Consider the following 24,154-nt stretch of genomic DNA (forward strand, 5'->3'; position numbering starts at 1 on the left):
TTATGTTTCAGAAATAGTCATGATGGAAACTTCCATAATGTGGCCATTATAACTTGATTTGTGAGTAGACAGGCTGAGGGTGAAGTAGTTACCGAAAAAAAAATTGTTGAGGCATAGTCGGGGTCCTATACTTTCCTAAACATGAATTAAGATATTAATCCTACCCTTAATCCTAAGAGTATCCTATGCATACCCCTAAAGTTAAGTACAGGCATGTTAACTTTCATGAAATAGTATACTTCTATAAGCAATACTTAGGATTTCTTTAATTATTTTTCCTTACCCATTAATAGGGAGAAATGATGCAACTATAAAACCAAATCTAGAGATGTCCTATAGGACTCAAAAAACACTTAGTTTGCCTGCATTTTTATTTAATCAGATTTTTAGAATTCTGTTTCCCCTTCCTACCAAGCCCACTCCCATGTCTTTCTATAATTTCACCCGCTGTTATTAGTGTGATTTTAGGTTTGTGAGTTTATTACTATAGAAAGTGTCACAAGAATCCCACATGCCCTCCACACGAGGGAAACTGAATCTCAACTTTTTTCGACAAAGCAGTATGCATACAAGGGAATCCTGGGGCCCTGTTGGTTTAGGCCTAGTAGAACCCATTCACAGAGAAAGGACCACTAAAGTGTTCTCACTTGATGGGAATACTACCCAGTTCCTAAAGACTACAATATTTTTACTGCAACATTGCAAATGAACAATAACTGGTCTTAATCATAACTCATTATTTTAAAAATAGATTAATTTGCATGCCAGAATGTGCTACAGCACATATGATTTCCTTTCTACTGGTACATGTCTCATAATAGATAGCTGAACTTAGATATCTGATCCTGCCATAAAACTAATCTTTTCTTCTACTTCCCAGAACATGTTATTCAGAAAGTGAAGTATAGCAACACAGGCAGGTAGATTGCCCAGTGTTGTGTGTCAACTAATATCCCCACCCCTTTAATTTTCTATAAACGCCATTAATGAACAGTGATCAACAATAAAAAGGAAGCTCTTTGTATTTGTGCCTTCTTTCTCCAATAAGGACAACATAAATGAACCCGTTTGGGAAATGTAGTGGATTGGATGTTGGAGGTATGTAATAATAAATATAATGCATTACCTAGTAGTTTTACCTAATTTAAAATGGATTTCTACACCCAAAAGGGGAAAAATAATTTTCCTTTACTTCAGAGCAAATTTCCAAATAATAATTAATATGTAGTAAAGAAAGAGAAAAGAAAATAAGCATTGTAAAAGTTATAGTCCTAATGTGTGCAAGTGGATTGTTTGCCTGTAGCCATTGCTCTTTTACATACTGAGAACAACTTGCTTTTATTTCATATGTTGTTTTAAATTGTTTTCTTCTGAGTGATGAAATAGACTTTAATAATGAATAGATTTCTAAGGCCAGAAGAGATGCATTGTGACATAATCTCATGCATAACACAGACCATAGAACTTCCTTGAATTAATTCCTGCTTAAGTCCAGTAATTCTGACTGAAATAAAACATACATTCTAGAAAAGCATTAAATCTTTGTTTAAAATGTATGTTAATGAAAAAGTCATTGTGACACTGTGACATTTGGTGAGCTGTTATAATGGTTAATTACCTTCATCATTAAAATTTGAACCCTGTTTCTCATCTGAATTTGTTTAAATTTAAATTCCAGCCATCAGACCTTATTTCACTGCTATATTAAAGAGTTTTCTATTATCAAATGTATATTCCCCATGTAAGTAATTGCAGACTAATCAAATCAGTTTTTAAGATTTTGTTTGATAAACTAAATAGATTGATCAGTTTGAGTTCTCACTATCAGCCATGTTTTCCAATAAGATAAACAATCTGTGGATCTTCTGCATTCTTCTCGATTTTTTTAGCATGCTCCTGGCAGCATAAACATCAAAATTAGAGAGACAATATTCCACTTGGAGTTGTATAAAAAACTTCTTCCCTCTTCCTATACAATATTCCCCTGTTTATACATCCAAAGATTATATTAACCCTTTCAGCCACAGTAGCATACTGGGAAACTCATGTTCAACTAATTACCTACCATGGTTTCTCCATCCTGTCAGTATACTTTGGATTCACTTTTCCTAGATGACTTGATAGCTAGCCATATCAACATGGCTTCTGTTTTCATTGTGCCTGGTTTACTAGATGATCCAGATTATATCAATGACTTCTTTTCTTTATTCCTTTTCTCCTCAATCTCTGTCAACAATTAACTGATCAATAATGATTTTGTTTTTTCTTTTATGTGACTGATAAAATACTTTATATACTTATGTGTATCAATGAAATGCCTAGAGAAGGACTTCTTGTGCCTGATGTCTGGGGGGGCACCTGGGGTCTCCCACGGCTGATCGCTGAGCTGGAGGGGTACAGGGGGCTGGGGCTCCCATGTGCTTAGTGATAGACCTGGAAATGGATCAGAAGTACTTCCGGTCCACTTTCAGGTCCACCGCCGAACACGTGGGGAGCTCCCCAACACTCCAGTGGGATGCTCCATCTGCCCTACCATCTCAGTGTTCATGAGCCACACTTGGAACTTTGAGGCATGTAGAAAAAACATTTAAAGCTGTGTGTATGGCCAAATCACTGATTCTCCAAATCAGCATTGAATCTTCAGATTCGGATTCGGCCGAACTGAATCGGGACAGTGAACCAAATCAACTAATCGATTCACTGTCCCCTGAATCTGGCCAAATCCAAATCTGAATCGAATATGGCCCACTTTGCACACTCTGACTAGCCAGGTCCGTTGACCAGCATTGGTTGCTAGCAGAAGCAAGGCTCCACAGCTCCTTCTTGTTCCTCTTTATTCTTGTCTACTTGTAAGCTGAAGTCTGCCTCCTCAAATGCAGGCATGTGCAGTTTGTGTGCTACCGGATTTCCCAGTAGCAAACCCCCCCCCCCCCCCACTAAAGTTAGTGCTGGGTCGTGTCTACATGTGCAGTAATGTGATTTAACTAATTGGACCTAAATTTGATACCTGCATTTGCCGGTATCAAATTGATGCATGATTACCCTAATTTAGCCATTTTTAATGTGCATTAAGGGCACACACATGTAGGTGTGTGCCCAAAATGCACATTAAATTAGCCTAATGAGCATTAACGCAGCTCATGTAGATGTGTCCTATGAGACTATATTAGATGTAAGGAGTAATGAACATAATTCTCATTACAATCAATTTTGGAGTGAGGCATTTAATAGCCTTAAGTGCCAAGTGGATAAATCACTGATTCTCAAATTCTCAGTCTGAGTACTAAGTGAAGCTACTTTGCACTGCTACTATTGTGGATTTTGAGTGGCAGGATAGCCTACTCTCTATTTCACCCTTGCCAATAGAGACATTCTATTAAACTGCTTATCCAGTTAGGACTTGGTTTTACATGGTTGTAGTTAAAATGACCTCCTTTGGATGTTTTGTGAGAGAAGGCACCACTCCTAAAGCTCAAAGAATTGCTCACTGATTGCTATCCCATTTCTCATTCTTTATTTATGTATGTATATATATATATAAACCCTGTAACTCTTAAATTATTTCAAATCTAACAAAAATAATTTTTAGATATTAAAAAAACCCAAAGATGTGAAATCAGACTATTCCCAATAATTCTCCTAGAATCAAACCTTTGAGGTTGTAGCCTTCTGGGTTTTGTTCAGAAACATTCAGTAACGAGTCTGAAGTTATGGAAAAAACCCTCTGCTCTTTTTCATGTTTAAGACTAATGGCCTAGTCCTGAATGGTTAATAGAAAATTACTTGAAACTGGATGCTCAGCATCTCCTAGAAAATGCATAATGGCCTGCAGATTTGGTTCATAATTTAGGTGCCCCAAGATTCAAGCTTTTGTCATAGCAAACCAGACTAAAGGTTTATCTTAATGGGATATAGTAATGTTGTTATAAGAATAAAGTTTATTGTGGTTCTGCTCTTTATAGGGATCTCACTTTCTTTTGATCTTTTCCTTTAAGACAGTTCTGTCTGCTCTGAGTAAGCTAGTGCACAGCTCTCTCAGCTGTCAAAAAATACCTGCAGGAGAGAACTCTTTAGGCCAAGAGAAATTATCCGAGCTGGCATCCTCTCTAAAGGATCATCATACTTGGTTTCGTGAAGAACATACGTTACAAGAAGCATTTAAATGATTAAATTTGAAAATGTTCACAAGAAAACAATATCACTAATCTTTCATTTTGTCCAATATTAAGGATTATTGAAAAAGACCAGCCTGTACTTAAAAAGGAAAATGTTGCCATATTTGGAAGAAAAAAAGAAGTACAACTATGAGTTTGCTACATCCACTTCATTTCATGGGGTGCAAAATATTGTCCGAACCCCGAGCAAGATACGCAAGGTGGTATGGATGCTAGTGGTTATGGGCTCCCTTGCCATCGTCACTTGGCAAGTCTACAATCGCTTCATCTATTATTTGAGTTGGCCAACCACAACTTCAGTGGTAGTTCAGTATGTGGAAAATATTGAATTCCCTGCTGTGACTTTTTGTAACTTGAACAGGTAAAACACTTTTTAGTGCATCATAAATATGGAATAATAGATTTAAATGTCTCTTGTTAAAAATGTATTGTCATTCTGAAGTACATCTATTCAAATTGATGGAATATTAGGGGTGCAAATAGGGTGACAATTTTCACTAGATCTGGCCACAGAAAGTGGTCTATAGCCATGACCAAACAAGTTAATGGTTGCAGACAGTTTAAAAAACGGTTGATCTGGTGAAAATCTGAACCCTCATTGCATGAGGGATCAGATGACATTTCAAAACATAGTGACTTATATAACTTTTGTCTGTGCTGCCTCCCAGCCTTGAGTTCAGTCTGGGGGCTGGCTTTTCAGCTCCTACTGGAAGGTGGAAAGAGTGTATTGGAACCCCCCCCCCCCAAGCTGGGGGGGGGCTCCAAATCACCCACCCCACCCTCCAGTGCTAGAGAACCCCTAAAATGAGATCCTTCTCGTCCCTTTCCCCCCTCCCATTCTGAAAGAGGGATAGGCTAGGAGAGAGGAGGGGCTGTTGCTGCAGGAAACCAGCTGCAGGCTCCTAGCCAGTAGCTAGATTCCCCTTCCCCCAGAACCAACAATGAACTATGGTCCAGGGGGATCGTTGTAACTCAGAACACTTCCTGAAATGTGTTCTCAGTTACAGCAGGCAGCTGCACTTCTGGTCCATATCCTAAACTGACTGCATATGGTCAGTTTTCAACATGCTTGGTAGGAATTTTGCTGCATGATTTTAAATGGAAATGAATAAACACCAGAAGCTCCTGAACAAAACTTTAAGTATTTTACTGCACTGAGAGAAAAAAACTTGATCATCTAATCATACAAGTAGAGGAACAATCTTTTGGAAGAAAATAATCCGAGTAACACGTTCTCATTGTCATTACTCAATTCTGGAACACCTTCCCTCTTGGAACCCACCAGAGCCCAAGCCTGGACATCTTTTGGAAGCACTGTAAGACCTTTCTACATGGGCAGGCATTTAGCAAAGGAAACTAGGCTGGGTTATTGTTTAGTGGGCTTCTGTTTTATGTTTTCTCCTGTTCTATAAGCATTGTTTTCTGTTTTATAAGTTATTCTGTTCTCTTGTAAGCAGTCCTGAGCCTCTCCTGGGAAGGGAGGCATATAAATCAAAGAAATACCATTTTTTTTCTTGCATATAATGTCCGCAGATCAAATATGTACCTTGTTTTTGGAAAGCAGAATGTAGAAATTATTTTTTCCAGAGTCATGGTCTGAAGCTGGCTTTTCCATGAAGAGACAGTGCTGCCAGTTTCTTTCCAGGATGGCAAGCAGGAGGGATGGCATCCAATGTTAACCTTTTCATAGCAGCTCTCAAATTGGAAAGAGTTTTCAGCTGTTCATTTGGCTGCTCAGCCAAAAACTGTTGCCAATTTGAAAGCAGCTATGAAAAGAGTAATATTGGACTTACCACTCCTTGCTACCTTAGACAATCTGGCAGCCATCCTTCAGCACTGTCTCTCCATACTTCTTCTCTCCATACTTCTATTCCAGCAAAGAAAAATCAGCCTCCCTGCTTAAGACATGTACCCCAATTTGGGAGAACTGATTTTTGAGAAAAAGTTGCGTGTAGTACACAAGTAAATATAGTAAATAAAATAATGAGAGCTTGGTCTTAAAGGAGCTCTTCAATGAGTCTATGTAAAATATTTACCTGAAAAAAAAATTAAGGATCAGATTTTTGTTTGTGCTTCATTTCAGCAGAGATAACAGACATGTATTATAACTGCTTTAGGATCTCTAATGCCTGTATCAGTCATACCATACCAAAAAAATACACTGTTTGATCAGCAGGATATATAGTACCATGTATAACTACAGAACCACCAATATATTTTGCTTAAGGGTGCTCAATCTGGTTACATTCCTTTCCAGTCAATTCAGAGACACACTTCTGCACTGAAATTTGCAAGCCCGACAGGCTCAATTTAGGAACCTAAATATGAATTTGGAAGCTTAAAAATCAGGTTACTTCTATTTAGAATTACTGAGGTCCTGCTTTTCCCATTGGCATCAACAGATTGGTACTCATTCAACACTTCTGAATGTCAAGATACTTTTCTTTAGGAAGTCTAAATAACTCTCCCCTGAGGATTCCAATCTGAACATAAACCTTTTAGAATTGTTTAAAGTGAAATTTATATCCGTATCTCCATATATATATCTCCATACACACACAGGTGTGTGTGTGTATAATTTTTTATATTTAACTCAGATTCAGCTGAAAAATATTAAAGTAGTGTAATGAACCTGCAAGCTCATTAGTATAGCAACTGTCTTGAAATCTGTGTAGTTTGCCCACATTTTACTATCAACAAAGATATGTTTTGATCTCTCCATCTCTCACCAGTAGAATGAGTCACAGGTGCGATCCCCAAACCCATGGGACATACCTGGCCCTTAGTCCTTCCCGCAAAGAAAACCTCTGTGACAGAATATACACTGCCAATAATAGAAGTCTATTTCGCTATGATAGGCAATACATTATTGTAGCTAAAACAGCAGAATGTTATGGGTAGTCAACACTCAACTATTCAGAGTGTGGCAGCGGACACAATAAAATGACAATTTGCTTCTACACCCATCTATTCCTGTCAATTTATATATTTCTGTTTTTAGTAAGAAGCATTTCTTTTTGAGAAACAAAGCCAACCATGCACATGGTTGTTTTCAAAAGCATAGTTAAAACTATGTGGACAGAAGTAGTCACAGAATATTGTGGAATTGCAAAAGGGGACCTTTATACAGATCTTCTGATATTTTAGGCATCCAAGATACATTTTGATATATAGAAATTGACATAAAATGGCAATTCCAAGACAACATTACATAGGAATAGTTTACTGGTTTTTGTTCAACATACTGAATTCAAATCCATCATAACACTTCAATAAATCCCTAATTTTCATCATTATTAGGTGTTCCTTTACCATTTTATGAGAGCATGTGATATACAATGCATTTTCGGTTAAACCTTTATCCCAATCACATTTTAGAAGATTTTCAAAGTGTTTATAGGCATTAGATTCACCTTAGATTTATGCCACCTTTTACCACCAATCACCAGGCACAGAGCTCCTGAGGAAGGATAAGCAACATGGTTTGAATTCCAGTTCCCACGGCTATGTAAGCCCCTTTGGCTGAGAGACTTCTGCAGATAGACAAAGGGGCAGGCTGCCCAAGTGATGGCACTAGAATTCTCTGGTTCTCTGGTTCAGTTCCTTCCATCATGCCTCCTAGCCTGACATCTGCCTGTGACAACTGACAACTTTCTGTCAGTTCTACCAACAGATCTACTTAGTGGTTGCTTCAGATGGCCAGCCTGTGGTTTTAAAAAGGGGTGGGACGAAGTAGAGGGGCAGAGTTTGGTTTCACTTGTTTTAACTCAAGTACCCATTTCCAGGCCAACAGTAAACCTGTGTTTATAAAAACGAAAAGTGTATTTGCTAAAAGTGCATCTTGCTCTACCTGCAGATTGTCTCTATAGTTGCCCAAAGAGTTCAAAACTACACTTCTAAATTCTATTTCCTTCTTACAGGTTCCAAATCCAAGCAGTAGCCAACCTCAACATCATTTATTTTCTCTGGAGCATTGTATCTGGAGTTCTTCGTGCATTTGCTCTGGATGACAAACTATCTCAGGACCTAAATGATTTCTTGAATGGAAACCAAAACTTCAGCATTAAAGAGTTTACAAAGAATAATGGATTTTTTCTCAACAACAGTACTTTATTAGAATGTGATTTTTTTGGAAAGCCATGTTACCCAGAGGTAATAGTTTTTACTTTATTGTAATGGTAACAGTGGAATTAAAAACTCTTTAAAAATAAGGGCTGAATCTTCACACGCGCCTAGGACTGCAGCATATTGAGCCAGGTTGGAAAAGCCCTGTTGGCAGATGGTCCGGAGGTCAGCCTGCCAAACCAAGGGTGTTCCAACCTGGCTCAAAGTATTGCAGAGAGGTTGGCTAGGGCACAAGGGTGCTTCAGTGTGAGTCTAGCCAGCAGACACCCCCATATTGAAGCACCCTCATGCTTCAGCCAAGCGCATCAGCATCTACACGTGCATTGCTATGTACAAAAAAACCTCTGCAGCAGGATAGTACTTTTATTTACAAGTACTATCCTGCTGCAGGGTTAATTAGTTACCTGCAGCCTAATAGGGCTGCACCTGTAGATGCAGAGATGTTTACTGCAAAGCTAATTAGGCAATTCCACAGTAAACATTTCATGTAGATATGTCCAATGACTGTTAAATTTTTGGTGACAATACACCCTTAAAATCATTGAACAAATGGGCAAGTAGTACACCATACTGGTCTACTGTAGTACAACTTCATACATTCCCTTGAAACAGATAGAAACTACTTCACAAGTATCACCTACTAGAAATTATATTACTAAGTGAACACTAATTTCCTCAAGTCCTGGACTTAATAAGGAAGAAGACAGTAGGACCTTACAGAAAATTATTTTAAGCAACCAAAATCATTTAGTGGATAGTTAAATTATTTCTTTTGGTGAGTTCCATACATTTGTTTCCATAGAAAGGATTTCATTCTTGATTAAATTCTGTAGGACTATTCCACCAGTGATTTGTGTGTTCACCTACTATAGTCATAAATATACATCAACAACAGATAATTTAGGCAATCTAGGCCCTAAAGCATTCCATAATCCCAAAAATAGATTGAAGTTATCTGGTTTCTTTTTGTTTTCTACTTTTATTGTTATAGGACTTCGAACATGTTTTCACTGAGTATGGAAACTGCTTTACTTTTAACCACATTGATCTTCCAGCAAAGAGAAGAGTGAGTGTCTCTGGAAGAGGCCTAAGTTTAATTTTTGACATCAAACAGGTATAGATATGATAATAATCTTACATTATATATTCATATAATACATATTCAAGGTGAAAAAGGCTACTATAAGCATTTTTCTGTCCTGCATAACATGGGCAACAATTTCATCAATTAATTGCTGGGTTAAGACCAAAATTACTGCCTGAAGGATAGCACATCTTTAAGAAAGATGTCCAATCTTGATTTGAATAAGTTTTGAATGGAAAATTCACCATATTTCCCAGTAAATTCCCAAGCTATTTTTACCAGTAACTGTATGAAATCAGTAAGTGATGGTCGTCTTTGAACTAAAGAACTCTATTTGAACTTCAACATGTTGTTCTCCATTTTATTCCCTGTTTTAACTGACCCTCCAAGATTTTAGATCCTAAGGCAACAAAGGAAATAGAAGTTACTTTGTTTTTCTGCCTTTCTTTAATTGCCAGAGGAGATATGTCACCTGCTTAAACCTCATCACCAAATGAGGTTTAAATTCAAGCAAAATGCTTTTTTGACTTGAAATAAAGCTAAATGTCATAATGTAAAAACCACATCGTGACACTGCTTTTCTAAGGAATTTGTTTTGTATCAGGCACTCTTCACTGATGACCCTTCCCTGGGTTTTATTGATGCTGGTATAATTTACGTTATCCATTCACCTAAAGAACCTCCACGGTTTGATGGCTTGGGCCTGTCCACACCAGTAGGCATGCATGCCCACGTTGCAATCCGCCAACTAAAGGTAAGCTATTTGTGTGATGAAGTATCAGTCTCTCTCTGAAATTTAAAGTACATTTTTACTCTGAAAAATTACAACAGACATTTTAAAAGTTTGGTATGAATTATGCTTCAATGATTTCCACAATAATTTTTTTCCAGAGTCCAAATCATACTGTATTAGAACGTAGGGAACTTATCACATCTGAGCTGTTTTGTGCATATATTCCACCTGGCAATAAGTGGAAGCCAAACCAAGGCAACTCAAGCAGTTCTTTTATTCCAGAGTAGGTAGCTTCCAGCTACCACAATATATAGAAGACATGCAAAACAGTCACCATAGATTAGCTGATGCACTGTAAATCTTTATTCCTTCCTTATAATTGGGTATAATTTGCAGTAGCATAACTAAGGATGCCAGTCTGAAGGATTCATGATTGGGAATGTGGAAGGGGAAGTGCCAAATGGCAGGCCACAGGGAGCCCATGTCACCACACCAGTGGCCTGTGTTCAGGCAGTTTTGTACTACTGGAGCAGCAGCCTACACTGCCACAGCAGCCCCCATACAAAGAGGCAAGCTCTTGGCACCCTGCTCTCTGGTCCTTGGTATGCACATACATGCACAAACAGATGCACCCACACACATACATACACCCTGCCCCATACCAGATAAATGATTTATGTTCTTTCTTCATCCAGAGGCAAAATAACCAAAAACTAAAGCTGGACCATTCCCTTGCCACAGAACATAGGATCTGACCTTGGAATATCAAGTTTCTGAAATGTTTCAGAAACACTTCCCTAGAACTCTGTCTCTAGAGGGGATTTCTGCAACATGAAATCAATTACCTGTGAAATCAATTACCTGTGTACACACCATAGGTTTTAATCCTCATTAAGTTAATTAGGTTTATAAAATTTAAACTTTTGAAGCATCGCATCTGTGTTTGCACGCACTAGGTTTTCAAATGAATTAAGCTTTGGAGCATTGCATCTGTGTTTGCACGCACTAGGTTTTCAAATGAATTAAGCTTTGGAGCATTGCATCTGTGTTTGCACGCATTAGGTTTTCAAATGAATTAAGCTTTGGAGCATTGCATCTGTGTTTGCACACACTAGGTTTTCAAATGAATTAAGCCTGATCCCCGGTCAGCACCGCAGGAGAGCAGATGGTCCAGCACTGCACCCCCGGTCCAGGGTCCTCCACCCACCCCATGCCTGTGCCCTACCACACAGCTGTGGAAGCAGGGAGATGGCAAACCACACAAGAAAAAAAAATGGAAGCAATTTGAAAACAAAAGCAATTTAAAGGGGTGAACTACAAAGAAGTCACAGAGCCATTTGGTGGACAGAGTGGCTCATTACATGTCTTTGAGTGCCTTTGTGTGTGCATGCAATGAATCCATGGATGCGACACTCCCGGTGAGCCAAACTCAACTACAAGGATTTTTAGTTTAATGCACCAGAAAAACTTTTAAAGTGTGTGGAAAACCCACTCATGCAAACAGTCACGCGGTTGCAGTGCAAGAAAGGACAAAAAATGTGGCATGTAGAAAGGCCCCTAGTTTCTTTGTACAGCCCTATTGAAATCCAATTCTGTAGGGCTGTCTACATTGTCAGGTTGTACAAGAGAATCAAGACCCAAGAGAACAGATACTAAACATACATACACTTTTTGTTATTAACCTCAGATTTAACTCATAGCAATTCAACTTTAATTCAGTTAACATTTTAGTATAAATTGAACATAGTGTTTTATTAACAAACTTTGCATTTAAAATAGTATTAAAGCATTCTACTTTACTATTTTCTATTCAAGACAGTTATCCAAGAATACCCTTGGGGAGAGTGCAATCCTAATATCAAACTTCAGTATCACAATATCTACAGTACCTATGGATGTGTACAGGAATGCAAGGCCCATTACATACAGGACTGGTGTGGATGTTTGCCATTCATGCTTCCAGGTACTTCTTGGGCAACGTTACACATGTGGTACAAAGTGATTCATGGATCTTCAAACAAACATGGACTTCAAACTTTTACTTTCACTTAGAAAGCTATATCATTCTCTGAAAGTCCTTGGCACAACTAGACTTAATTGAAAATTTTAAATTATTCTCGTCAAACTTTGACCTTTCAGTGAAATATTCAAAATATTTGATTAGCCCTAACCATCTGGTCAGCATTTCTTAATGTTGTCATCTGAACCCCAAATGAACATCCAAGTCTATATCAGAGTGCATGAAATTGGTCATCTTAAACTTGACCCCAGAAGAACTTTGAGCTAAAACCATAAAATGTCTTTTCTGTCATTATGTGCATTCTTCACTGCTCAACTTTTAGGCAACTAGCTCCTACAGCCCTGAGTTAGGAGCTCAAGTTCAATTCACGAGAAGCTAGGTACCTTAAAAAGGATCCACAAAAAACAGGGTATGTGCCCAGAAAACAGAACAGATGTAGAGACACAACTAACGTATTTTACTCTTATTTTCCAAGATTTATTCAACTGTACTTTATTATATTAAGTCATGTAGTATTAGTAATAATACAATATTGAGCAATATGTGCTCTCAGGTGCACCAGTGAAATGTGGAAAAGTCTGTAGATTTCAATTATTACATTTTACTTGTACTAGTACCCCAAGAGCAGAATTTTCACTTTTATGAAATAGCTGAATACAGGAATAGATTACCTGATTAATTGTTATTTTGCTTTTAAAGGAAATGGAACAGAATGTGACCTACTAAAATCTTACAAATGTGTTTCTCCTGCATTATGTAAGTAACTACTGACTTATTAATACCTTTCTATTCTTTAACTTCATTTAAGTAAATCAGAGGACTCCAACCAAATGCCAAAAAGTAGCTAGAATTCAAGACTGATCTAGTTATTAATTACAACTTACGATTTTAACATTTTCAGTTCTTATCATATCCATGTTCATTTAGTTATACTATTTCCATGAATCCCTGTGCATTTGGAAAATGCAAATAAGGTAGTCAGTTGTAACTTTCTATTTGTGGGAAGCTTTCATGGGTCTTGTACATTACTGTTATGTTTCCAGCAACTGCATTTTAATACATTTTTCATGGGTAACTACACAATGATGGTATATTTAGATGTTATTTTTACAAACTTTACATGCTTTTTGTAGAACAAAGCATCCTATTCCAACAGATGATTCCTCAAAATGGCCTTGAGGCAGGAAAGAAAACCTTTTCACTTCCACAGGTTCTGCACTCTTTCTAAGGTCTAGACACACAACTACACTGATGCGATTTACACCAGGGCTTACCGATGACCAGATATTGCAGGGTATCCACTGGCAGTAGACACTATCATTGCACCTCACAACTAAGAGGCAGAAGCGCAGATTTGCCTATAGCAAACAAATACCCTGGCAGAGCTCTGGACTCACTTTTATACTGCTGTAACTTAGAATGTAGTTTTACCTCTCATCTTTTTTCTAGAATATTCTACAGCAGATTCAAGTAAATTATACTGCATGTCACCCATATAGACAAGCCACATGTATATAAGCCCTTATATAGTCAGATTAGGGTTCAATATGACTACTCTTACCTGCACATAAGCTTTGCCTTTTTGATTATTAATAGCAACTGCTACTTTCAATTAATAGGCCTGGAAAAAAATAACAAATACTGTTTTAATCCTTCTAGGAATATTCATAAGAGGAAGTATAAATACATTACAGAGTTAGCCCATTCCTTATTCCTTCACTAAACACCAGCCTGTAAATGGAATCTTGTTTCTCTTTGGTTCTATATTTGTGAAATTTTATAAAAGCAATTCATTTCTATGTGCAAATGATCAATATACAGGTGATTTAAAAAATGTTAGCCACACTTATAAAATGAATCATCCTACTGACTTTGTGGCCCTCTATACATGCAGCTACAGATGTAATGAGATCTAATGTGCAATCCACAAAATTACACTTCCTCCTATGCTGTGTCCCCTGGCTTCTGAGATCTAGCTGGATCCTAGCACCCAACATCTGCAGTTGCAGGACTCTGGGTCCCTGTGGTGCTGGGACCCAGAGTTGGCAGCTGCTGGGGCTAACAATCCCCTCAGTTGTCAGACTCCCAACCCCAGCTGGGTATCAGGCACTTCTGTGGCTGGGAGCTCTATCAGGTGATGGGGCTCCCAGCTGTAGGGGAGACCCTGCTACATGTGCAAATTGAAGTTAGATAGCAACCAGCTATAAAGTTATTCCACGTTTTTAAGGTCAAACTTTATAGCTGGTTTGGAACTTTTTATGGCATGATTGTGACTTTGCAGGTGTAGCTGGTCCCAAGGTAAGAGCACAATGAATCAATTATGTAATGCCTGTACCGTGTGGAGGAGGCCTTCATTTTAAATCATGAGTTGATGAATCATTTCTCTTCAACTCTATAAATTCAGTTCAGAATTTTTAAAGCTGTTTTCCAAAAGAATGTAGGTGTAAGAAAAAGTCAATTAGATTAACTTTGGGCTTCCTGGTCTCAAATGTGTGCAGTGTTCAAATGAAATATAGAATTAGTTTTGTCATGAGTCTTAGGCAGTGATTAGTTCCATAAGGTTCATATCCTTGTCCTTTGAGAGTTGAGATATTACTCAACTCTCAAGGGTAGGTATATTATTCAGTGGGTGCATCTACACGTGCACCGTTACTGTGCAGTAACTTAAGCGGCAAACTTCTAACTATGGCAATTTATTCAGACTTGGGAGTAAATTTGCTACCTGAATCATGCAGATAGCAAATTTACACTGAGTAGTTACTGCGCAGTAAGGCATGTGTAAACTCCTTACTGCACAGTAACCTTGTTTGTGTGGAATGACTTGAGACTAACTTTAATTTCAAGTCTATCCATACACAGCGTTACTGCACTGTAATGCCTGCATGTGTAGACGCCAACATGAAAGTCACTTACTGCACAGTAAGCTACTGCTCAGTAAATGCATATGTAGACACACCCAGTAGATATATGGGGGGAAGTATTTCAACTACCTTCAAAGAAAGTCTGTTGGGGGAGGAGGAGTTAAACCCTGTTATACTTTGTGACTAGATCCAAAAATGTCTAATGCATTTCAGTGCTAAGCAGACATCTAACATGGCAAACTTCGAGATGCTAACATTCCAGGACAGAATACAGAACCCTGAGGTAGGTATTGGTACCTGGAATTCTTATACAATATATGCAGAGGGTTTGGTACTTCTGAACAGAACCCAAAACAATCAGCAGGCTTATCAGGGAGAGGACAGGGCATCATTAAATCCCACCCTTTTGGGAGGCTTAGGTACCTTTCAGAGAAGCACCTCCCTCTATGTGGGATTCACATTTTAGAACCCTCTCCTGAAGGGAAACACCTACACAGTTTCAAAAGAAAAGACAAATTAAGAAACAAAAAGCAGACTTCACATATTTATTTTAAAATATAGGATACTGAAACCATGATATCAGTTTCCTTTATATGTTAAGGTAGTGACCAGAGTACTCAGGACATAGGGTACCAATGCTCAATTTCCTTCTCTGCCTGAGAGGATTCAATCCCACAGTTCTCACCTCCCTGTAGAGTGCCCTAACCATCAAATATGGGGTAGAAGGAAGATAGAGAACTCTCTAGCCCCATTAAAGTTTTCCACTTTTGTAGAAAAAAATTTGAACTTATGTGACAAACTTCCCCCCAAATATCTACTGGGTGTGAAATATTTCCCCACAAATATCTACTGGGTGTGTCTACACATGCATTTACAGAGCAGTAGCTTACTGTGCAGTAAGTGACTTTTATGTTGGCGTCTACACATGCAGGCATTACAGTGCAGTAACGCTGTGTATGGATTGACTTGAAACTAAAGTTAGTCTCAAGTCATTCCACACAAACAAGGTTACTGCGCAGTTAGGAGTTTACACATGCCTTACTGCGCAGTAACTACTCAGTGTAAATTTGCTATCTGCATGATTCAAGTAGCAAATTTACGCCCAAGTCTGCATAAATTGCCATAGTTAGAAGTTTGTCACACAAGTTCAAATTTTAGGGAAATGTGAGCGAGGAAGAGGAGACAATAAGTATGCCTATGTATGCAATTTACACCGGCTTAAATTTACTGTGCAGTAAGCAGGAATAGGCTGGTGTCTACACATGCAGGCATTAAAGCTCATTAATGTTAGTCCCAAGTCAGTCCACACAGTGTTACTGTGCAGTAAGGTGTCTACATGTGCGTTACTGGGCAGTAACTAATCAGGTGCAAGTTTGATACCTGCATGATGCAGGTATCAAATTTACACTAAAGTCAGCATAAGTCGCTATATTTTCTGTGCAGTACAGACATGCACGTGTAGATGTGCACCTGTTCTGCACAGTCATTTTGGTTACTACACAGCAAATGGGCACGTGTAGATGCACCCTGTGTGTCCCAAAGATGCGTTTAGGACATTAATCTTGAAAGGGAAAGGAATGAGTTCCTCTGTGCATTTTATGTGAATCATACAAATATAAGGCTGGAAGTGACGTCAAGAAGTCACCTCGTCCAACTCCCTGCTTAAAGCAGGATCATCCCCATCTAAACGGTCTCATCCAAGTTTTTGTCTCAACCACTCATAAAAACTCCCAGGAGCACATCTACACATGCTATTAATGCGAAACAATAAACTCCGATGCATATTGCACTGGAGTTTATTGCTCCCAGGCACTGTGTTTACATGTGCATGCAGAAGCACAGCACATTTTGCTGAGTCAGAGCAGTCCCAGCTGGCATCAGGTCCAAGGGGTCAGCCTGCCAGCCTGGGGCTGCTCAAACCTGGCTCAATGTCTTGTGAAGGGACAGACTGGGGCAGGAGTGTGCTCTAGTGCAGGGCTAGTCAGCAGGCAGCCCTTCACTGAACTACCCTAGTGCCCCACCGAGCCTCATCAACATCTACATGTGCATTGCTGGGCACAAAAGATAGTACTTGTATTTACAAGTATTAACCTACAGCAGTATTTATTAGTTTCCTGAGACCTAATAGGGCCGCATCTGTAGATGCAGAAATTTTACTGTGGAGCTAATTAGGCAGTTCCATAGTAAACATTTTGTGTAGGTGCACCTATGTGTAGGAGCAAAATCTTACAACCTGTATAAGTGATCTGTTCCAGTGTTTAACTACCCTCATAGTTAATAAGAGTCCTTCCTAATAAAATATTTAAGGGGAACACAGTAGACTGTTGAACAAAGGAAAACTTTTAAAAATCCTGTCTACATGAATTATGATTGCGTTTCTATAAACTTATTTGTTATAACATTTACTACCCTATCAATGGGATTTTACTGAGTGCCACAATGATCATATCGATGCAAATATCTGTGACTTGTAATACTAGTGGAACAAGCAAGAAAGCATCCAAGAGTCAAGAACAGATTTCATCCATGGACAAAAATATGACACATACACTGAACTGTCAAACCTAGAACACTGATGCAAATCCAGAAAAGTGGTAGGATAACTCCCAGAATCAAAAGGCATGAGTTTCATTAACAGTCCCACTGCTAATATTCTGCTTTGTCTTGAGAAGTTGAAAAAGCTGGCCCTTCAGCTTTGGGTGGCTCATTTCTATTTCTATGAAATAAGAGTGACATTAATTCCTCTTTGTAAGATACTCTGAGACCCTCAGGTGAAAAGCCACATGCAAGATCATTATTATCATCATTTCTGAAATTCCCTTTGAATGAAAGAGAGAGATGATAAATGATATGGTTCTCATACTGATTCATTTGCTTAAAATTTCAGATAACATAGATATACTGGGATTGTGTACAGTAGGCACCCACAATTCCACTTGCCCTGTCCCTTGTGAAGAAACAGATTATCCTTCCACAGTCACCTACTCAAGTTTTGCAAGTGAAAAAGCCTTAAAATTCCTTTCTACCAAACTGAAGAAAAGTCCAGATTACATCAGGTAATCTTATTTATATTTATTGTATGTTATCAGAAAACCTTGGATGACTTACGGGTGTCATCTTTATTATTTAATTTACTGTGTCTAACTTTAATATGAATACATTTCAGTAAGATAAGATTTTACTTTGCATATAAGAACACAATCTGCAATAAGTGTGGGATATTTTTACAAAAGGAACTGGTAGAGAAACAATATTTTATTAATTTACATCTTTTGCTATATGGGTACTACTAGGAAGCACATTGTCCTCCTTCCACCCTCATACTACTATGTAATTTGAAAGCCTTTTTCCATATAGCCATAAAGAGAAGTGCAATGGATGTGAAACCAGTCCCGAACTATTAAGAGAAAATTTCCAGTTACAATACTTAAATCTTAGTCCTGTTGTGGCTGAAGATAATTAATTGTACAAATCTACTCTGCAAAGGATGCATTTATTTTCTTAAGGGGAAGAGATTAGAAGCATTTTGGAAGAGTTATCTTGCACAAATCCAAAAGATGACAATGATTTGCAGAAAGTAACACCTGGAAAAAGTCAGGTCAGTCTAGCAAAAAGGTCTTAAACCAGCCTATACATCTGTGTTTACATCTGTAAACACAACAAGAAATCATGTAAGTGTAGTTATGTGCACAAAATTAAAATATGCTCATAAAAACTGGTTTCAACAATTGGACTTCAAAATATGTGAATCACTGAAGTTTTTGAAAATGTTGAACTATTTTCCTCTTCAAACTATAGCTCTATAAATGCTTAAATGTGTTTTTAAGTAGACACAGACCACACAAGCATTATGCAAATCCAGTTTATTATTTTTTTTTTAAACATTTTAATAATTTGGTGCCCCTGAGAATTCTAGGACAACATTATTATTTATTTCACTTTGTCAATTGTTTTATTATTTGTAAACATCACACAGCTCAGTAATTACTCAATTAAGCAGGCAAAAATACATAAAATTCTTCTGTTACCAAGTCTTTAGCCAATAGGAATCAAGCAAATATATTAATGAGTACATATAATAAATTACCAAATCTGGGGATATATTGATTTCTGAAGATGTAAAAAGGGTAAAGTTAGCTATTTACTTCTTTATTCTAGCAAATTACAACAGAAGCACCTTGATAATATTAATAGGATCCATCATATCTCTAATGAATGGTTACATCCATTTACCAAATATCTCTAATGGTTACGTCCACTTACGAGATGTAACATGCAGATTAAAACAATCACTAACAAAACTGAAATATAAAAAGTTGGGGACAGAAAATACTTTATTTTCATAAATGAGTGCATGAGTTGCATTGTGCTATTATACCAAGAGCCTGTAGTTTGGGCTTTCCACAAAAATTATAATCATGACCATATTTGGGTTTTAACACATTCTTTTGTTGAATGAAAAGTGGAATTCTTTTCTATTCTTTTCTGTGTTCTCATCCCCAAAATTTATGGAAAGAGCTTTTATATTCTGCATAGCTTTCCAAGAACTCCATATAGTATATGTGTGGACTCTCTCTGTCTAACAGTAGTACCAGAGGGTCAGATTTGCACTAAGCGGTGCTTCATGTCCCCAGTCTACAAAGACTTACACAAATATGTGCTTAGTTTTACACACTGGGAATAAATCCATTGAAGCCAATGGGATTACTGGCAGAAGATAAGGTTAAATATATTAAAGAAAAAAAATCTGCAGGATTAGGCCTCATCTGGCCAGTGAAATTCACAATGGTTCTAAATATGCAGAGAGGTACTGAGGATGCATAATGATTCAACCATGCACCACATGGTGATGTTCAGCTCCTCTTGCTGCTATAGTTAAGGATCACTGGTATTTCTACTTTAAGCCTCCTACTTTTCCAAGGGTGTGGAAATAAGGTCCCATAATGTGGTCTCACTACAAATATTTCAGTATATATGATTGTTTTAAAATTATATCTAGTCTGCCATTCCACACATTTTTTAAACAAAGAAATTGCTAAAATGTAATGCAACTGCTGAAGTCTTAACTAGCAAACAAACACATATAGGTAACCCTGCCTATCCTAACTTGTTTTTACTAACACTAAGATCTGACCCTGTAATGAACCATTATGAATTTACACTCTAGTAGACTTCACTGCTAGTAAATCACACTTTTATCCTATCTCTCTTTGAGCATGACCATCAGCATCCTATTGCCATTTTTCCAGCATGAATTTCTAACTAAAACCAATGATAGAAGAGTGGCAGGCCCGATTTATATTGTATGTATTTTTTCATTAGGCAGAATCTTGTACATATTGACATTAACTATCAAGATCTGAACTACAAAATGACACAGCAGCAGAAGGCCCTGACTGTATCCGAGTTGCTTGGTGAGTGGTCACAGATTAATTTTTAATTAAACCAGAACAAAACTGTTCATTTTCCAGCCACAGTCTGGACAAGTTTCTAATTGCCTAATTATTCCACCATCAGCAGTTACTTTTGGTCCCAGAACTCACTTTCTAGACAGACTATACTGCAGTGATTTATACATATACAATATCTAATGAATTACTACTCCTCACTAAACACTTCTTACTTTAGATAAATACTACACAGTGGCTATGTTGGGTTGCTTATTTCATTCTGTTTAAGAACTATATTAATCTTTTCTTGTGAAGATTTTTTTAATGGATTTAATGTTTTCCCTTAGAATGTCAGATTATGTGCATTACACATATTTAACACTTGAACCCAACAATGGGTGGTTGGCTTCCTAGACTAAACCAAATGCTTGGCTGACATATGTTTATTTCCTTGTTACAGCTGAAGTTGGTGGCCAACTTGGATTATTTTGTGGTGCCAGTATGATTACAATCATAGAACTCGTTGAGTATATTTTCACTAACTTCTGTTGGATGTGCATCTTTCTTCTACTGAAAGCACCAGAAATACCCCAATGGAGCATCCCAACTCAGAACCAGATAGCTAAGAAGGGAATACAAGAATGTTGAAAGCTTTACTTTTGACAACCTAACATGCCCCTCTGTAAATTGCCTTTGTTTTTAAGATACTAAAGGACTTTTGGTATTTAGCCTGAATTGTGACTATTCACTCCTTGAATTTTATTATTTATACGCAACATATTTTGGAAAAAATGGTCATTAGAAAGTCTCTATTTCCTTCTCTTATAATGACATATGTAAATTTTACCTACCCCAAAATGCATTTTAAAGAATTAATATATATTTTTAGTGGTTACGCAATTGATGTAAATGGCACATTGCAGTACTGTCTGTATGAACTGGTATAGAGACACAGGATATTATTACATGTGTTGTGGGGCGCAGCACTGGGTGCTTTAATTAGAGAGCTATGCTAATTAAATGCACCCGCGCATCGCATGTATCAGTGTCACTGTGCATCCCCTCACTAAAAAAGGGCGGTGGGGCACTTTGAACTAAAGCTCATTGAACGTGTTTTATTTCAAAGGGCCCCACTGCCATTTCTTTAGCACAGAGATGCGCAGTGATGCTGATACACATAACATGGAAGCCTGAAGGGGCGCGTCAATTTCTGTGCTCCAGCAGACTCAATTAATCAATTAATCAGATTTCCAGTGTGTTAGAGCACGCTCCGTGCACTTGTATAGGAACCCTTGGAGTTTAAGCAATCAGAATTAAATTACAATGGTCCCTCAGAGATTTTCAGCTTCCCAGTGTCAGACACTCTCCATTGTGCACATTCTTCTTAACACACAGTACAGAAGCACTGACACACTGTTGACCAGGGGCATCACAACTGACCATAAAGTATTTGTTGCTGTTAAAGCCAAACATGGCCTTGAAATTAATGGATGTTTTGCAAGGGATCATGCTGCTATCAGGAACATGCCTTATATAGCATATACTTCAGATTAGTGATGAATTAGCCCTGAATAAAAAAATAAAGAAAACCTAAGTCACCCAGTGCATGAAAAAATGAACATGTAAGGGCAAACAACAACGGCAAATATCATATGCAGGTGGCAAAGTATAGCCCAAATTCACATTCTTGGTCTCCTTACATAGTGAACATGACTTTTTTTTTTTCAATGCATTTCACAGTTTTATAATTAAACTACTATAAAGGTTACTCAATGTAAGTTTATTACCTCTCTCTCATGCTGTAAATTTATTCTATTGGCTAAGTTTATCATCTCTGGAAACAATAAAACATCTTTAAAGCCATCTTGAAGCTTTCAAAATTATGAAATTGAGTCAACTCCAGTGAGTTGGAGTTATAGCAAGTCCTAACAACTGGTAATTTTGAGGGGTTCAAAACCCAGTTTTCATATTATACATATTAAGCACTCCCAATCACTTAAAAAATTAGTTAAATGAGATAGAAGTTAGAAAGAAGTAGAGAAGTTTAAATGGAAGCATAGTGTAAATGGAGAGGAAAAAACAAAAGACTTTCATTTTAGCTGTTATGTTTACTATTTTTAAAACCTTAACTATTTAAAATTTACAGAAATTAAGAGGGTAAAGTAAATAGACAGTGAAATACAGTCACAGATCATACAGTATTCTGAACACAATCTTAACACTTCCATATTCATTGAAAAAGGCCTATTCTGATAGTGACCAGAACTTTAGACATATTTGAACACTCCAGGGCTCATTTTGCCCCCATGTACAGCCAGGAAGCTTCACTGAAGCTACTGAATTTGGTCTCCAAGGACCACTCTAGATATGCAGGTAAAGGCGTGATGGAATCTGATGTGGGATCCATGCAAACATGCTTCTTGCCATGTCAACCACAGGGGCACCCTTGGCCACACATTCAATTAATCATGTGGTAGGAATCAGCCACAAAGTTATTCCATGTTTTTTTATGGAATAACTTCCTGGCTTATTCCTCTTTTTACCATGCCCTTATTTGACTGAATGTGTGACCAGGTCACAGGCAGACAAGGTTATTTGGGTAAATCTGACATCTTTTATTAGACCAACTAAATAGTTGGAAAAAAATGTTCTTAGCAAGCTTTCAGGTTTAAAAACCCTTCATCAGGTTGAGGAAGCCTCTGCAGTTGGTGTGTGCTCTTCCTGGATGGAATGAACAGTAAAGAGGCCAGAGGCTGGTATGCATGCAAGAAAGCCAGTCAGTGCTGTTATTTTAGAAGAAATAACAACAAGCCTTTTTGAAAGTAGAGAGAGATAAAAACTAAATGTTGGACTGTCACTATTTCAGATCAGGGCAGGGGGTTGTTTGTTTTTTTAAGCATTCTGTTACACAAAATTAGTTTGACCTGTTTTCTTGATATTCTTAAATTGCAGAGTAAAACTGCATTTTACAAGCCAAACAGCCTTGTTATTTAAAAAAAACCAACAACCCCAAAACAGGTTAATGATGTAATAATGACTGTAATATCAACTATGAAGAAACAATTGCCTCTACTGAACTGATTTATGATCACTACCAGCAGTACCATAATTGAGAAGGCAGCCCCGAGCACTACCCTTGTGTGGTGGGAGTGCAAAAATAGCCACCACTGCTGTCAGCACTGCAGACACCGCTCCCCATGGATCACCACTGCCCTGTTATAATTTCAGTAGTCAGAAGTGTAAGCCCACAGTCTACAGAGGGCATTCTTCTACTTGTTTTGTAAAATATAAATCTGGTGAATGTGACTCTTCATCCATGTAGCCAGGTAGAGCAAGACAGTGCTCCATGACTGGCAAATTCTGATCCACTACTTGGATCCTCCAATTGGAACCTGAAAACTATTATTAACCTGCCTCCCACAAGGTCTTAATCCAATAAAGGATAAAAAAAGTCCATTTTGCTTGTTGCATATTTTCTGCATTGCTGTTGTAGCCCTAATGATCAAGGAAATATGCAAGAAGCAAAGTGGGTTTTTCAGGTGATTTCTTTTATTAAACCAATTGTATACTTGGAAGAAATGTCAGGCCAGCTTTTGGGTCCAAACTGCTTCAGGTCTTGTCTAACATCTCGCCCAATTACTCAATTGGTTCAATAAAAGGAAAAAAAAACCAACCTTGCTTCTCACACATTTCCTGGATCATCAGGCTGCAACAACATTCCAACTCTACTACTTTTTACAATGAAAGTAGTGGATGTGTGTCAACA

General features: G+C 37.8%; 1 protein-coding gene across 1 annotated transcript; it reads left to right on the plus strand.

Moving 5' to 3' along the window:
* The first annotated feature begins 1,058 nt into the window (after positions 1-1,058).
* ASIC5 (acid sensing ion channel subunit family member 5) lies at positions 1,059-21,529 on the plus strand. Its single transcript, XM_006275777.3, has 10 exons — positions 1,059-1,098; positions 4,230-4,536; positions 8,096-8,327; positions 9,292-9,414; positions 9,989-10,138; positions 11,933-12,080; positions 12,837-12,893; positions 17,886-18,054; positions 20,321-20,412; positions 20,849-21,529. The coding sequence occupies exons 1-10, from the start codon at positions 1,059-1,061 to the stop codon at positions 21,034-21,036; spliced, it is 1,506 nt and encodes a 501-aa protein (XP_006275839.1). The 3' UTR covers positions 21,037-21,529.
* The last annotated feature ends 2,625 nt before the right edge of the window (positions 21,530-24,154 follow it).

The sequence above is a fragment of the Alligator mississippiensis genome, chromosome 2 (assembly GCF_030867095.1).
Source record: "Alligator mississippiensis isolate rAllMis1 chromosome 2, rAllMis1, whole genome shotgun sequence".
Lineage (NCBI taxonomy): Eukaryota > Metazoa > Chordata > Crocodylia > Alligatoridae > Alligator > Alligator mississippiensis.